Here is a 14,978-nt window from a genome sequence, read left to right as displayed (position 1 = left end):
AACAATCTGTAATACATAAATTAATTAATTGAAATATATTTCAAAGAAATGAGAAAAGCCATATTTCGTACACTTACGTGAGGCACAAAGGTGGGGTGGACCTCCAGCGCTTGCAGGAAGATGGCTCTGAACCTGGTTTTCATCATTCCAAAAGCACGCTCTATCACAGAGCGTGCTTTTGGAATGATGGCTGTTAAAGCGCTGGGCAGCCACACCTTGATTCCCACGTTTGTAGGGAGTGATGAGTGGGAGTGGGCTTTGCAGGCGTGGGCACCCACCATCTGCGAGGATGAAGTGCCCTGGAGGAGGGTAGACTGCCTGCCTGTAGAATGGGCTGTGGCGGAGCACCCTGGGGCCGTGCACCGACCCCGGCCAGCCCACGTAGGTGTCAATGAAGCGGCCCTGATGGTCACACACAGCCTGCAGGATGATAGAGGGGAACAGTTTCCTGTTCCTGTAGCAGTGACCATCAGGGCCGCTTGGAGGCTTGATCCTGATGTGGCAGCCGTCGACGGCACCTGCAGCTTTAAAAAAAGCTCTGTGCCGTGCCAGCTCTGCAAACCCCCGGGACACCACCTCCAGGTCTTCAGGGGTTTTTGGAAGGTGGATGACCTGGTGGCGAATGGCCACAACCTCCTCCGTGACTCTGTGGACGATGCGGTGGACAGACGAACGAGGTATCCCGAACGCTCTGGAGACCACCTTGTAAGATGCTCCGCTTGCCAACCAGAAAAGAAACACCAGGGTCTCAATTGTGGCACCCCGACCATGACGCCGATCTTGGTTCAGCAGATTCAGCAGCACTGAAAGGGACTCCCTGCTCAAACGAACGTCTGGACTCGGATCTTGCTGGTTGAAGAAACGGTCCAGGACTGGGACACTCGGGTTAATCCTGCTGCAGTATCTGGGTCTAGTCTGGTTAAAGAGAACTACAGAAAAAATAAAGTTTTATTTCAAAGCTGTAATTTCAAGTTTTTATAAAACATAACATTATTCTCAATGTAAAATTTCTAAAAACTTAACTTTTGAAGAATGTATGCAATGAAGGCCAAAAGATCAGTTTTCTGTAATGAAGTTTGTAAGTCATATAACAAGTTCTTGTTTTTGTCCACTAGATGTCCCTCTACAGGTAATTGATGGTTCCATGTCATGTGCTCTTTCTGCTAACAGTTATTTGTTATTTAATGATATCCATATTTTTAATTATTATTTTCTTTTATTTAAGCCATTTTCACATTTTTTTCTTCTTACTTGAGTAACTCGTTTGGTGGGGAGCTTTTTTAGTTGAGTAAGTAAAAAAGATTTGAAGTTGTAGTTTATATTTGAGTATAGGTTTTGAATTTAACACGGAGTCTGTTTACAGCCTGTAAAAAGTTGCTAAAACTATCCATTAAGCTAGCTATAGCCGACAGGTAAAGCCTACTTAATAGAAATTACTTTACCTGTTCATTGTTGCGTCTCAGCCTGAGCAGTAGAAAATGCCTTCGCGGGCGATACATGTCTTCTAACTCCTCCAGAACCAAGGAAATTATTGAAAAGCTCAACAAAACTTCCAGCTCCATCATTTGAAGTTCCTTCTCCCTTCTGCTCAGCGGTTCCACGGTTGCTAGGCGACGGAACGTTCACCGAGAGAGAGGCGGGAATTCATGAAGGCTAGGCCTGTCCAAATTCACAGCCGTTAACATCCGGTCTACTCGGCCGACGGAGGACCCAGCCCACGTCGGCCGAGTAGGCTGGGTCCTTCAAAGGATGCAGACCCTGAATTGAGACACAGCCATTCTCATTGTGAGCCTGTGTGTGTGTGTGTGTGTGTGTGTGTGTGTGTGTGTGTGTGTGTGTGTGTGTGTGTGTGTGTGTGTGTGTGTGTGTGTGTGTGTGTGTGTGTTTGTTAGCGACTCCGCCCTCTCGGTCTGCTAGGCAACAGCATTTGTTGCATTTTTCAAACAGGAAGTGGAGTGGGGTAATTCTCTGGTAGGGGGTGACTTGCTCTTTAAGAATTGTTGGAAAAGAAATCTCAAAAACAAACTTCAATGAAATTATATCTTCATTAGCGGCTTACGAAATGCAGGTAAAGCAGATAAATGAAGGTTTTGTTCTTGTGACTGATTCATATTAATCTAAAGCAGGACAGGTGATCAGTTCTGCAACTCATTATGGCTGGGGACAACTATTACTTGAACACACAACTCACATTTTTTATATATATTCCCAGAGTTTATATATATATATATATATATATATATATATATATATATATATATATATATATACATACATACATACCACCAGTGGCTAAAAAGAGCTGGTCTGAAGCACAGCACAGAAGCACTCATCATGGCTGCACAGGAACAAGCCCTAAACACCAGAGACCGAGATCTGCCACACCAGACAAGCCCCAAGGTGTAGGCTATGCAAAGAGGCCCTTCCACATCCACATCATAACTGCAGGGTGTAAGATGCTGACAGGGAAAGCTTACATGGAACGCCATATCCAAGTGGCTGGAATCATGTTCAGAAACATCTGTGCAGAGTATGGACTGGAAGACCCCAAGGTCAAAGTGGGTAACACCCCCTGAGGTGGAGAACAAGATAGCCAAGTTCCTGTGGGATTTCCAGATCCAGACTGACAAGATTGTGATGGCAAACCAACCAGACATTGTGGGGGTGGACAAACAACAGAGGACAGCCATCGTGGTGGATGTGGCGATACCAAGTGATGCAACATCAGGAAAAGAGAAAATGAGAACTAGAGAAGTACCAGGGCCTCAAAGAAGAACTTGAGAAAGCCTGGAGAGTGAAGACATTGGTGGCCATGGTCATCGGGGCATTTGGGGCACTGACCCCCAGACTGGAGGAGTGGCTAAAGCAGATCCTAGGAACATCAGACATCTCAGTCCAGAAACAGCTAGCATCCTGCAGAACCCTCAAGCTCCCAGGCTCCAGAGGACCCCAGCTCAGAAGGATGATGTATACATGTATGTATGTATGTATGTATGTGTGTGTGTGTGTGTGTGTGTGTAGAAGGTCTTCAAGATGAAAGAATTGGAGGCAAACTGCAGAACGGTGAAGTTTTTTTCCTTGGGAGCCTGCAACCCAGGCTTTTATTTCATTGTTCTTTGCAAGTCAGAAAAAAAGGACCCCCCCCCCCCCCCCCCAAAAAAGCCTACACATGGCTTCTTTTAACACTTACCTCACATTAGAGCATTTTTTGTGCTCGAATGACTTTAACGTTAGAAATTTTAAACGTTGGGTAAGGGTTAAATAACTCATAGGAAAGTATATCACACCTGGGAACAATCAGCACCAATCACCCGTGCTCCAACAATCAAACCCAAAAGGAAATAAACATCCAAATAAATGTACCTAGGTTTTAACATAAACAAAAGACAAAACTATTTCTAAAGTGCAAGAAACATTTTTAAACTAATACTAAAGAAACAAATCCCACTTCATTTGGTTTGTCCAAATGAAGTAACCAATCAGAAGACGACCCAGAGAGGTAAGGGTAATTACATCAACATACAATGTAAACCCATTACATCAAAACCAGGGCAATATCCACGTTTTAATCTGGTTAAAATGTCACATAGCAAAGTACCTTCAGACCATAGAAAAATATATTAAAGGGACGAATGGGTAATCATTCATACCACTCCGTCACTAATATATATATATATATATATATATATATATATATATATATATATATATATATATATAAATATATATATATATATATATAGAGAGAGAGAGAGAGAGAGAGAGAGAGAGAGAGAGAGAGAGAGAGAGAGAGAGAGAGAGAGAGAGAGAGAGAGAGAGAGAGTTTTGATGGAGTATTTGCACACTCAGAGGTACAAAAAGTGTTTTCAATATTTGGAATAAACTCCCAAATGTGTTTTGTTTTGAAAATGTAACCGGAAGCAGTTTGATTTCTTACGTTTGCGCCGGGCTAGCTTGACAGCCACGTCACCTCCTCCTGAGGCTTTTCTTCTCGGGTCATTACTGTCTGATAGAAGCCTGAGAGGGACGGTTTGGAGACGTTTCGTTTGATTACATTCTCACGTTCGGATCTAACGCGCTAGCGACGCTGTGCGGTGCTAGCTGCGAAGCTACTGCTCGGTTTCCTCCCGTCCATCTCTGTGCTAGCTTGTAGTTGGCGGGTCTGTTTGCTAGTCGACAGCTCAAAACTCTTTTCTTCTTGGAGGTGTTTCGGGCCTTTAAGGAGTTCATTGAACTTCGCGCGGCTGAAGCGGAACTTTAACAGCATGAATATCTTTCGACTGGCAGGTGACGTGTCCCACTTGGTGGCTATTATCATCTTGTTGCTGAAGATATGGAGGTCCAAGTCCTGTGCAGGTGAGCGGACTGTAACTTTTCTGCACAACTCTGATGCTCCAGCGGTAACTGACATGTTTCTGCAGCTTTAGGGGTTCATGCTCAGCTCTTGTGCATGACTAGCAGCTACGTGGCAGTGTCAACATGATGCCTGCTCCACCTCCTCTTCCCATCAGCTTCTAACATTATTACTGTCCTCTTTTATTTAATGTCTGGGATTAAATCAGCATCTGTTCCTGTAAACCACTTTGTCCTGTTAATAAAAAGCAAATAAAAAGGTAAATGGCCTGTATTTGATGTAGCACCCTCTAGAGTCCTGGAACCCCCCAAGGCACTTTACAACAACACAGTCAGTCATTCACACATTGGTGGGGATGAGCTACAATGTAGCCACAGCTGCCCTGGGGTGCACTGACAGGCGCCACCGGTACCTCCGACCACCACCAGCAGGCGAGGTGGGTTAAGTGTCTTGCCCAAGGACACAGCGACAAACTGAACGGGGCTCGAACCAGCAACCTTCCGATTACAGGTCGAGCCCTTAACTCCTGTGTCACTGTCGCCCCAATCTGCCATCGCTATTGGCCAAGAGGTACACTGTGACGTTAGCTGGTACATTATGATGTCACCATTTCCTTGTGAGCCTGTGTGTGTGTTTGTTAGCGGCTTCACCCTCTCGGTCTGCCTGGCAACAGCATTTGTTGCATTTTTCAAACAGGAAGTGGGAGTGGAGTTAAGCCTTGGGCACACCGGTGGCGGACGCGCCACGCCGCATCGTCATTTTAAATAGAAGCCATGTAGTTGATGAGAGTGGGCAAATAATGCAAATAAACCTGTAATAAATGCTTTATTCCACGTCATTTATTTACCTTACAGGTATTTCTGGGAAGTCTCAGGTGCTGTTTGCTCTTGTCTTCACCACGAGGTATCTTGACCTTTTCACAGTCTACATTTCGAGTTACAACACAGTCATGAAGGTGAGTGGGGACGCCTCACACACACATTCACACACTTGGTGGAAGCCTTTAGGCCAGGGGTGGGCAACTCCGGCCGTCAGGGGCAGCATGTTTTAGTGGTTTCACTGCTCCAGCACACCCGATTTTAAACAGCAGTTTATTAACAGGCTTCTGCAGAGCTTAATGAGCTGCTGAGCAGGTGATTCAACCACTGTGTCAATTGTGTTGGAGCAGGAAAAGAACTAAAACGTGCAGGATGGTGGCCCTTGAGGAGCGGCGTTTCCCGCCCCTGCTTTAGGCGATCGTAGCGCCCATGCATGTACTCGTCATCGTGTCCGACGACGACATGGAGCAGGCAGACTGCTGATACGTTTGATCTGAATCAACAGGTGGTGTTTCTGGCTCTGTCCTACGCCACCGTTTACCTGATCTACATGCGCTTCAGAAACACCTACGATTCAGAGAACGACACATTTCGAGTGGAGTTCCTGTTGGTGCCGGTCATCGGGTTGTCCTTCCTGGAGAACTACTCCTTCACCCCGGTGGAGGTAGAAAACGACTGCAGGCCTAAAACTAGAAGTCCCTCTGTACTTTAGCACTCGTGAGTCTGAGCTCCGTGTTTCTCCACCCAGATCCTGTGGACCTTCTCCATTTTTCTGGAGGCCGTTGCCATAATGCCGCAGCTCTTCATGATCACCAAGACGGGCGAGGCGGAGTCCATCACCACCCACTACCTGTTCTTCCTCGGCCTCTATCGAGCTCTGTACATCGGCAACTGGGTGTGGCGCTACCACACCGAGGGCTTCCTTGACCAGATCGCTGTTGTGTCTGGAGTCGTGCAGACTATCTTCTACTGTGATTTCTTTTACCTTTATTTCACAAAGGGTGAGTTATAGCTGGTGAATGTTGTGGTTTTTGTAACAGCAGTTGTTTTGTGTGACTGTTGGCAGCAGGAAATTCTGTTGGATTTGGTTCTTGTGACACTTAAAAACACGTTTCAAATTAAGCCAGGTCATGCAGAGAAAATGATGCAATTACAAACTAATCATGCACATTTTCTCGTCACTAAATTTCTTCATTTGCCCTCACTGTTTTAGTAATTTGGTTGCTAAAGTTGTCTTGCATTTCCCACATGTTCTGACTCGCCGAACCAGACTGGTGCAGTCGGTGATGTTTCTTATGGAACTCTTTAAAACATGGATGTATATGAAGTAGGGCTGGGGGTAAACGATTATTTTTAAAACGATTATTCTGACGATTATTTTATCGAATAGTCGACTATTCTAATGACTATTTAGAAAATTAATCTAATGATTATTTTTCTATTGCACAATTAACAAAAACCAGAAAATCTCAAATAAATTCCTCAAAAAAAAATTGATAAATTCTTACTGTAAGAGAATAAACACTACAGGCCTTCCATTTTGTATAACACTGCGTTTATTGTGTTGGTTGGTTATGTTCTGGTGACGTGTAGAACTTGGGAGTGCAGGCTGCTGCCTGAGAGGTGGTAGAAGATGGAGTGTCTCCATGCTGCTTTGTTTTGGTCACTTATGTGCGTGAGGCGAGTGGTCTTACGGGTTAAACCAAACTCAGGTGATATTTTACACTAAACCGAAAACCCACAACACTCTAAATGTAATAAAAGGGAGATCTGCACCACAAAAAAGATGAACTCTAAACCAAAACGTAACAGCTTATCCCAACGCAAGAAGCTGTTAGCGAAGATGCTAACAGTAGCTTTACCAACATTAAGTTCAAGTTACCAAGTTTAAATAAACCAAAAACACCCAGCAGCAAACAGACCAGCACGGCGGAGAGACTGCTACCACCAAAACAGCTCTCCTGATGTCTGAAAGAAGCTCCTTTATTAAGGGAGAAGCGCTCCCGGTGATTTTCTACATCTGCGATAGACACGAAGCAGCGCATCTGACCCCGGAAGTTGTTGTCCGTTGCCGGGAGACGAAGGGGCAAAACAGGATAATAATCTAGTAGTGGACGGACGTTGTTCCGGGTCTTCGGTATTTGGCGGAGATGTTAGTGAAGGCGGAGAAGAGGGCGAACTAGAGGAAGAACAGGCAGATTCCTCCTCTATTTACAAGCTCCTGGGGATGCAACAAGTGGGCGCGGTGCGTCGACTTCCGGATCTGACGTCGACAAATTTTTAGAATCGAGCCGTCGACGTCGTCGAGGCTTCGCTACAGCCCTAATATGAAGAAACGGCGTAACGTGAGAATCATTATTTAACGCGTGTTTTCACTCTGTTTGGCCAGCTTGAGATGCAAAATCATGAACTAGAGGCGTTTCTTCCACCGTAATCCCAGAAGTAGGGAGAGGGGCTTAAAGGTGCAATACGGTTTTCTGCCTCTAGGTGGTGCCCTCTGAGAAAAAACTCAGGACTTTAATGAGAGTCCTTTGGGTTGTTCGGTGAAAATTAAAGAGCAAGTCACCCCCAAATCAACCATTTTTCTGATAAGCTAGGGCTGCACGATATTAGGAAAACCTGCGATACTCGATAACAGTTCTTAATATTGCGATATCGATATTACTCACGATAAATGAACAAATACTAAAGTATGCAGTGTTGATGTCGTCTGGCGTGTGACGTCTGCTCTGGGTTCAAAGCAAACAAAAACTAATGCATGAATTCCATTACAACATAACATTTTTATTGCATAAACATGCAGCTGCACCTGCTACTGTATTAGCAGCTGCACCTGCTACTGTATTAGCAGCTGCACCTGCTACTGTATTAGCAGCTGCACCTGCTACTGTATTAGCAGCTGCTCCTGCTACTGTATTAGCAGCTGCACCTGTTACTGTATTAGCAGCTGCACCTGCTACTGTATTAGCAGCTGCACCTGCTACTGTATTAGCAGCTGCTCCTGCTACTGTATTAGCAGCTGCACCTGTTACTGTATTAGCAGCTGCACCTGCTACTGTATTAGCAGCTGCACCTGTTACTGTATTAGCAGCTGCACCTGCTACTGTATTAGCAGCTGCTCCTGCTACTGTATTAGCAGCTGCACCTGCTACTGTATTAGCAGCTGCACCTGCTACTGTATTAGCAGCTGCACCTGCTACTGTATTAGCAGCAAAACAACAAACTGCATGCATGCAGTTTCTCAGTGACTTTAAAACATCACCTCCACCATAAAACTTTTTCTGATGCTCCAAATACAGAAAATCATCCCTTACCAGGGTTTTTGAATAAATAAAAATATCAGAAAATAAGTTTAAATGTTAAATAATAGTTAACATCACTTAAATGCAACAGCAAATTCTCTCATTGCTACTGAACATTTTCTCCACTTATGTGGTTATGATATAAGGCTGTTGCTGCTATTGGGAAGTGAACTGTGCTGGGCCAAACTAGGAGAACATTAAGATTTTCTGAGGGAAAGAGAAAAACAATTGTCTACCTTTCAGAAGAGGAACTGGCAAAAAAACTACGTGGAAAATATGTGAAAACGTTTGTTTTTAACCCCAAATTGAACAAGTTTACCTAGATCTTAAAAAGCAGCTCAGATGATGAAACTGCAACTATGATTCTGATAAGCTAACAAACTGAACTAGCTCCTCTAAGATAACCGGCTAGCAGAGCTTCTGACTGACAGTTTATGTGCAGCAGCAAATCAACTATCCTGATTAACAAGGTTATAAAAGCTCATGAATGAAAAATCACTTTGATGTGTGGGGGAACTTTTCCAGGCCCTCTTTAGCAGGGTGGGACTGGGAGGAGAGTGCTGCTGTAGCCTTTTAACTGGAAGCTAACCGGAGCCTGGGGCTAACGTCACCACCCTGTGGAACACTAGCGACATGAAGGTGGGTTGGTTCACCGGTGTCGGTACAGGATCTGCTCGGGTGCAAGATCGGCTCGGGGTCCTTTGACTGCCGATGACGTCAAAGTACGGCAAACCCACTCGGACAAAATACACTACACATCTATACTGTTGGAAAGAATTTAGCAGTTTCGTTATTAAAATAATGTTTCTTAAGACGTAAGTTTGTGTTTGTAATGGTATTTGTAAAATAAAACACTATATTGTATTCATAATGTTGAACTCCTCTTTGAGCACATCCCTTGAAGGATCATAGGTATTAGCAACACCTGTGAAATTGTATTTGCAGGAAAGAAGTGTGTCCCGTTTATTGAAGTATTTTGTGTTTAGAGTTTTTGACGTCTTGTCCATGCGTAGTTCAGTTACGCTCATAGCTGCTAGCCGAAACTCTGGAGTTAAAAGTTTTCTGGCTTTACTAAAATACCTGTCTGTACTTATTTGATTGATGGTATTTTTACTTTCTATTAGACTCCAAATGTTATCATTTGGCACGTTTCTAATTCATAATTTGTAATAATGTAATCGGCGATATTAGCATTGGCATTCCTATGGGTTTTTCCATGTATATTAGCATTGCGCTAACCACTCGCTGCCAAATTGCAGCCTTTGAGATTAGAAAATCTCCTTTTGTCACATCGCAATTTAATTGCACATGCAGGTAATCGTTCAGCCCTAATATACATGCGGATCTATGCTAAAAGTGTATTTTCAAAGAGGTAATGATGGATTTCTTTGTCAAAGTTGTCCATCTTTCCAATAGAAACATTTGCCTGGACCAACGTAACGTGATTACGTAATTCCGTAAGGTTCATGTTCAGCCAATCAACTACTTAGACGTCATCGGCAGTCGATGGACCCCGAGCAGATCCTGCACCGACACCGGCACGTGTCGGAGTCAGCCCGGTAAAAATGATTAACGACACCGAGCGGACTCACGTTCACGTTTGAAAGCAGCGCTGATTCCAGAAACCTCAGCACAAAGTGCGTTCGTTGCTCTGAGCCAGCATGACGAACAAGGGAACGGCGCTGCTAACTCAGTTCGGGTGTTGCTTTCCATCCTAAGGGTCTACGTAGGGGGCGGGCGTATTACGTGAACGGACCCATCTGATTGGCCACATATCAGAAGGACTACATTTGATTGGTCAAATAATACTTCCGCGTAAAAAACAGCTGGTTTACAAAAAGTTGATGTATGACACGGATGGAAATGTTGAACCAAACATTTATCGCCGTTTTTGACGTGCTTTGCGATGGACCTATCGCACGTCCTGTTATCCCGATGATGGTAATTTTTCTATATATTGTGCAGCCCTATGATAAACTATATAAATGTGTGTCTAATCGTGCTGCAGACACGTGTAGTCAATAGTTTTGCACTTTAGTGCATTTTAGTTCAAATTTAAATTTTCTGCCTAAAACTGTCAGTGTTGTGCCGTTGTCAGGTAAAAACTCTGCACTGCAATTGAATTTAAATCTGCCATCGCTATTGGCTAAGAGGTACCCTAGAACATTAGCTGGTACCATATGATGTCACAATGTCATGAGCCTGTGTGTGTGTGTGTGTATGTGTATTTGTTTGCGGCTCCGCCCTCTCGGTCTGCTAGGCAACAGCATTTGTTGCATTTTTCAGACAGGAAGTAGGAGTGGAGTAACCCTCTGGTAGGGGGTGACTTGCTCTTTAATCAAAGATTCTGATTGATTTGATTAATCTTGGTTTTAATTTTGAACAAATGAGATGAGAACGTAAAAATTAGATCCTTTTAATCATTAGTTAGCGTTCCTCTCACGTTTTGTTGTCCTCTGGCTCTCTGCAGTGCTCCGAGGACGAGGGAAGATGACCCTGCCGATGCCGGTCTAAACGCCGCTCTGTCACACGTCCGTGCCTGCCGCGCTCCAGCGCCGGAGCTCAGACTCTGGCCTTCGTCTCTACGTGTGGACGTGGAACTGAGTGGTTTTGTGTCAAACGCTGTGGACCAAAAGAACCAGATACCCTGTTTGATTGGTACTGGAGGGAATGTGTGTGTGATTTCCACTGCTTTATACAGTAAGTTGTGTGTGTTGTAAATGTGACAGAATCATGTCGTCGACGTGTGCGAGGATGTTGGGATGCTGCACTGCAAGAATGGTGGTTCCAGCCCGTTTTGTGTTTACAGTCAAAGGTTTCCACATTACACTTCCTCCTAGTCACTATTAAATGATGTCACTTCCTGTACAGAACCTGTTCTTTATTTTTTTTTATCTGGAGGGAAAAAGGGCTAACATGTTTTAAAAAGCCAAAGAAGCAGCAGGCATCTGCTGCGGTGTCATAATTAAACACTCTTGTTGTAACCTGATCGAGTCGTCCTTTTGTGTCACAAAAACAGAGGAGTGAGTTTCCACGTCCTCCTGTCTGAAAAAAGCCTCGCGTATCTGATGGCTTTTCCATCAGTGCAGCAGCGTTTTCTTGTGTTTGGAGAACACCTTGCTTCCTTCTCTCACCGCTCCTCCCACCACCTTAACGGCGGACTTGATGGAGACGGGCGACATGGCCAGAGCTGCAGCCTTCTCCACCACCTTCCCCTTCTTCACAGGTTTCCCCTTGTCTTTGCCGATGATTCCCGCGCCCTCTGCAGCACCTCTCCCCAGTGCAGTCACCAGCTCGCACCAGAAAAGCCTCTCCTCTCTCCTCCTGGCCTCCTCTTCCTCTCTCCCTATCCGCTCTGAGGCACCTCCCCGCTCTTCCTTGGGAGCAGACTCTACTTTGTGTTGTCTTTGCTCCAGAATCCTCCCTTGTGCCTCCATCAAGATGCTCTCAGCGTCCTTGTATGTCTGGTTGCTATAGAAACCACCTCCATTGTTCTCCACCATTGTGTCAATCTTCTTCAGAAGTTGAGTGACTTGTGAGCAGTCTGTTGTCTCGCCCTGCTTGCTGTTGTCAAAGACGTGATACCCTCCCTGGCAGCTGCTGACAAACTCCGACAGCTCTCGACTTTCCTCCAGGAAGTCCTCCAGATGTTTGCCCTGCAGCTGGTCTCCCCAGGTGAACAGCACCACGGTAAACCTGCACACTTCAGGCCCAAACCGCACCTTGATCCACTCCAAAGCCTCTTTCTCCTCCTGAGTGAACCTGCCGGGCTGCAGGGTCACCAAGAACACGTGTGGACCTGGAGAATACAACGTCACACACCGACCCACCTCTGTCATGACCTCCTGAGGGGACAGGTGTGTATGGAACAACCCTGGGGTGTCGATAATCGATACACTCCGCCCGCCTGCTGTCCCGGTTTGTCTCCTGCACGTTGTGGTTGTGGAACACGGAGACGCCTCCACCCAGAAGGCTGCTCTACCCAGGATGGTGTTCCCCGAGGAGCTTCTGCCTGTCCCGGTTCGGCCCAGTAGAACTATCCTCAGAGGGTCTGCCTTTGATGAGGGTTGTGATGGATCAAGGCCTGTACAAAACAAACAACAACCTCCTTTTTGTGCTGCCATGTGGGTCTCTAGTACATCTGTAAGCAGTCCAAATGTAAAAAAAAAGATTTCTATCAGTGTTTGGTTTAAGAATTGTGCCCAAAACGATTTACCGGTCGATCTACGTTCCGACCCTCCGTTATGATCACGAGCTTTGGGTAGCGACCGGAATGAGTTTTCTCCGCAGAGTGGCTGGGCTCTCCCTTAGAGATACGAGTGAGAAGCTCGGTCATTCGGGAGGGGCTCGGAGCAGACCCGCTGCTCCTCCACATCGAGAAAAGCCAGCTGAGGTGGCTCAGGCATCTGGTCAGGATGCCTCCTGGACTTCTCCCTGGTGAGGTTTTCCGGGCACTTCCAACCGGGAGGAGACCTTAAAGGGAGACTCAGGACACGCTGGAGGGACTATGTCTCTCACCTGGCATGGGAACGCCTTAGGATTCCCCCGGAGAAGCTGGCCCAAACAGCTGGAGAGTGGGAAGTCTGGGCTTCCCTGCTTAAGGTTGGTTTATGCTTGACGTGTCCATGAGGTCCGCACGGCTATGTGCTGTAAAATTGTGTCATTTTAACAACCACCGCGCCTCCGCATGGCCCAAACTTTCCGCACCGCGCACCTAGGAAATTTTCTAACCACGCGGACGGTTGAACACGGAAAAACATGGCGGACCGGCAAAAACTAGTATGGCAGAGGTTCGTAAATACAGACATTTGTATGATTCAGCTCTCGGAGATCACCGTGATCAACATGTTAATAATTCTTGGAGAGAAATAGCTCGCACTGTCGGAAAAGACGAGGACGCTGTTAAAAAATGCTGGAATGCCATGTTGTAAACAACAGTCATTTTTACTTCTACTATGGTGTAGTGTTGGATGCATGCCGTAGAGCTCCATGCTGCCCCCTACAGTTTGGGAGAATATTGGCTCACCGCAGAGACAAGCCGCATGAACCATAAACGCTGCAAGTTGTGAAGCGCGTTCCATCCGCGAGCCACATCACCAAGCGGAAAGTAAATGCGTCAAGCATAAACCAAGCTTTAGGCTCCTGTGACCTGATCCCAGATGGGTGGATGGATCATGTGTCTAAAACAAGATGTTTCAAAAGGTCCCCTTTTGTGATGTCACAAACAGGGAAAGAAGAACAGCACCACCTCTTTAACGAGAGAAAGCTGCTGCAGAAACCCGATTTTATGATTATATGGTGCAAAGCCGGCAATATTTTTCAATAACTGGACATTATTTTATTCATTTTCAGTAAAGTTTTGATGGATATTTCCAGATTAACGGTCAAAATACACATAGTCTCTTTAACATATTTGAGCAGCAGCTGTTCTCCTGAATCTTACTTTTGTGTTTGTGTTCTTGTCTGCCTCTGGTTTTGTTTGCTGTTAGAGAAACACAGTTGTTTGGTTACCATGGTTACCTCAATGAGCAACTGGCACAATTTTAACGTTTCTTTTGGTTCTGGACACTTCTAGACACCCTTCAACATCTCTATAATTTATTCCTAATTTTTACTTTGCTGATGGGTTTATACTTTATTGAATAAAAAATTAAAAATAAAAAACGTCAGAAAAATCACAACACGTACCTTCATGTGACTCAGCACTACTTTCAGACATGATCCTCAGGAAAATGGCGGAGTTTTTCTGTGTGATGCTGATTCAGTGAGAGATCTTGTAGACTCTCACTGTAATTCGGATGTTCAGATGGGGCTTTATCATCATATTTACCTCCGAACCGAACCGAACAGCTGCAGGATGACGAACAGAGCGGCGCTGCAGTACTCCAAACAATGTTCAGGTTGAGCCAGATAAATAAAATAATGGAAGGTTTTCATCTATAAAAGGTTACTCAGAGAAAACTGTTACTAAAGCACTAAAATGTATGATGCAAGTCATCAGCAGCAGCGTCACTGACGCAGAAAACCGTGTTACTGTTGGTGTTTACTGCCCCCCAGTGGTCAGAAACGTGAGGAGCACTTTCCCATTTTAACCTTTAACATGCTGGCTGGGGAAGGTGATTCATACGGAAGAGGATTAGGGCCACTGAACAGAAAAAAGAAAAGAAAAAATTCTGACATTAATGATCCTGAGAAAAAAAGTCATAATTCTGAGATTAAAGTCATAATTCTGAGAAAATAAATCATGATTCTGATATTAAAATTAGAGTTCTGAGAACTCTAATTTTGAACTGAGTAAGATTACTGAGAAATATGTCAGAATTCTGAGATTAAAGTCAGAATCCTGAGAAAAATGTCAAAACTTTGAGAAAAAATTCAGAAATATGAGAAAAATGTCAGAATTCTAAGATTAAAGTTAGATTTCTGAGATATTTCTGAGAAAAAATGTCATAATTCTGAGATTAAAGTCAGATTTCTGAGATTAAAGTCAGAATCCTGAGAAAA

At 44.8% G+C, this 14,978-nt stretch overlaps 2 protein-coding genes across 2 annotated transcripts; one reads left to right on the top strand and one right to left on the bottom strand.

The window, feature by feature from the left end:
- The first annotated feature begins 3,932 nt into the window (after nucleotides 1-3,932).
- Nucleotides 3,933-11,463, top strand: kdelr3 (KDEL endoplasmic reticulum protein retention receptor 3). The gene is made up of 5 exons (XM_015945273.3): nucleotides 3,933-4,356; nucleotides 5,209-5,309; nucleotides 5,678-5,836; nucleotides 5,921-6,173; nucleotides 10,945-11,463. Exons 1-5 carry the CDS (start codon nucleotides 4,266-4,268, stop codon nucleotides 10,986-10,988), a joined length of 648 nt encoding a protein of 215 aa, XP_015800759.1. The 5' UTR covers nucleotides 3,933-4,265; the 3' UTR covers nucleotides 10,989-11,463.
- Nucleotides 11,335-14,560, bottom strand: LOC107376261 (GTPase IMAP family member 9). The gene is made up of 2 exons (XM_015945271.3): nucleotides 14,163-14,560; nucleotides 11,335-12,558 (listed from the first exon to the last, which is right to left on the bottom strand). Exons 1-2 carry the CDS (start codon nucleotides 14,191-14,193, stop codon nucleotides 11,555-11,557), a joined length of 1,035 nt encoding a protein of 344 aa, XP_015800757.3. The 5' UTR covers nucleotides 14,194-14,560; the 3' UTR covers nucleotides 11,335-11,554.
- Between the last annotated feature and the right edge of the window lie 418 nt (nucleotides 14,561-14,978).

This window comes from Nothobranchius furzeri, chromosome 12 (genome assembly GCF_043380555.1).
Source record: "Nothobranchius furzeri strain GRZ-AD chromosome 12, NfurGRZ-RIMD1, whole genome shotgun sequence".
NCBI lineage: Eukaryota > Metazoa > Chordata > Actinopteri > Cyprinodontiformes > Nothobranchiidae > Nothobranchius > Nothobranchius furzeri.
The sequence above is the reverse complement of the archived record's forward strand: the minus strand, read 5'-3'. Positions and strand labels throughout refer to the sequence as shown.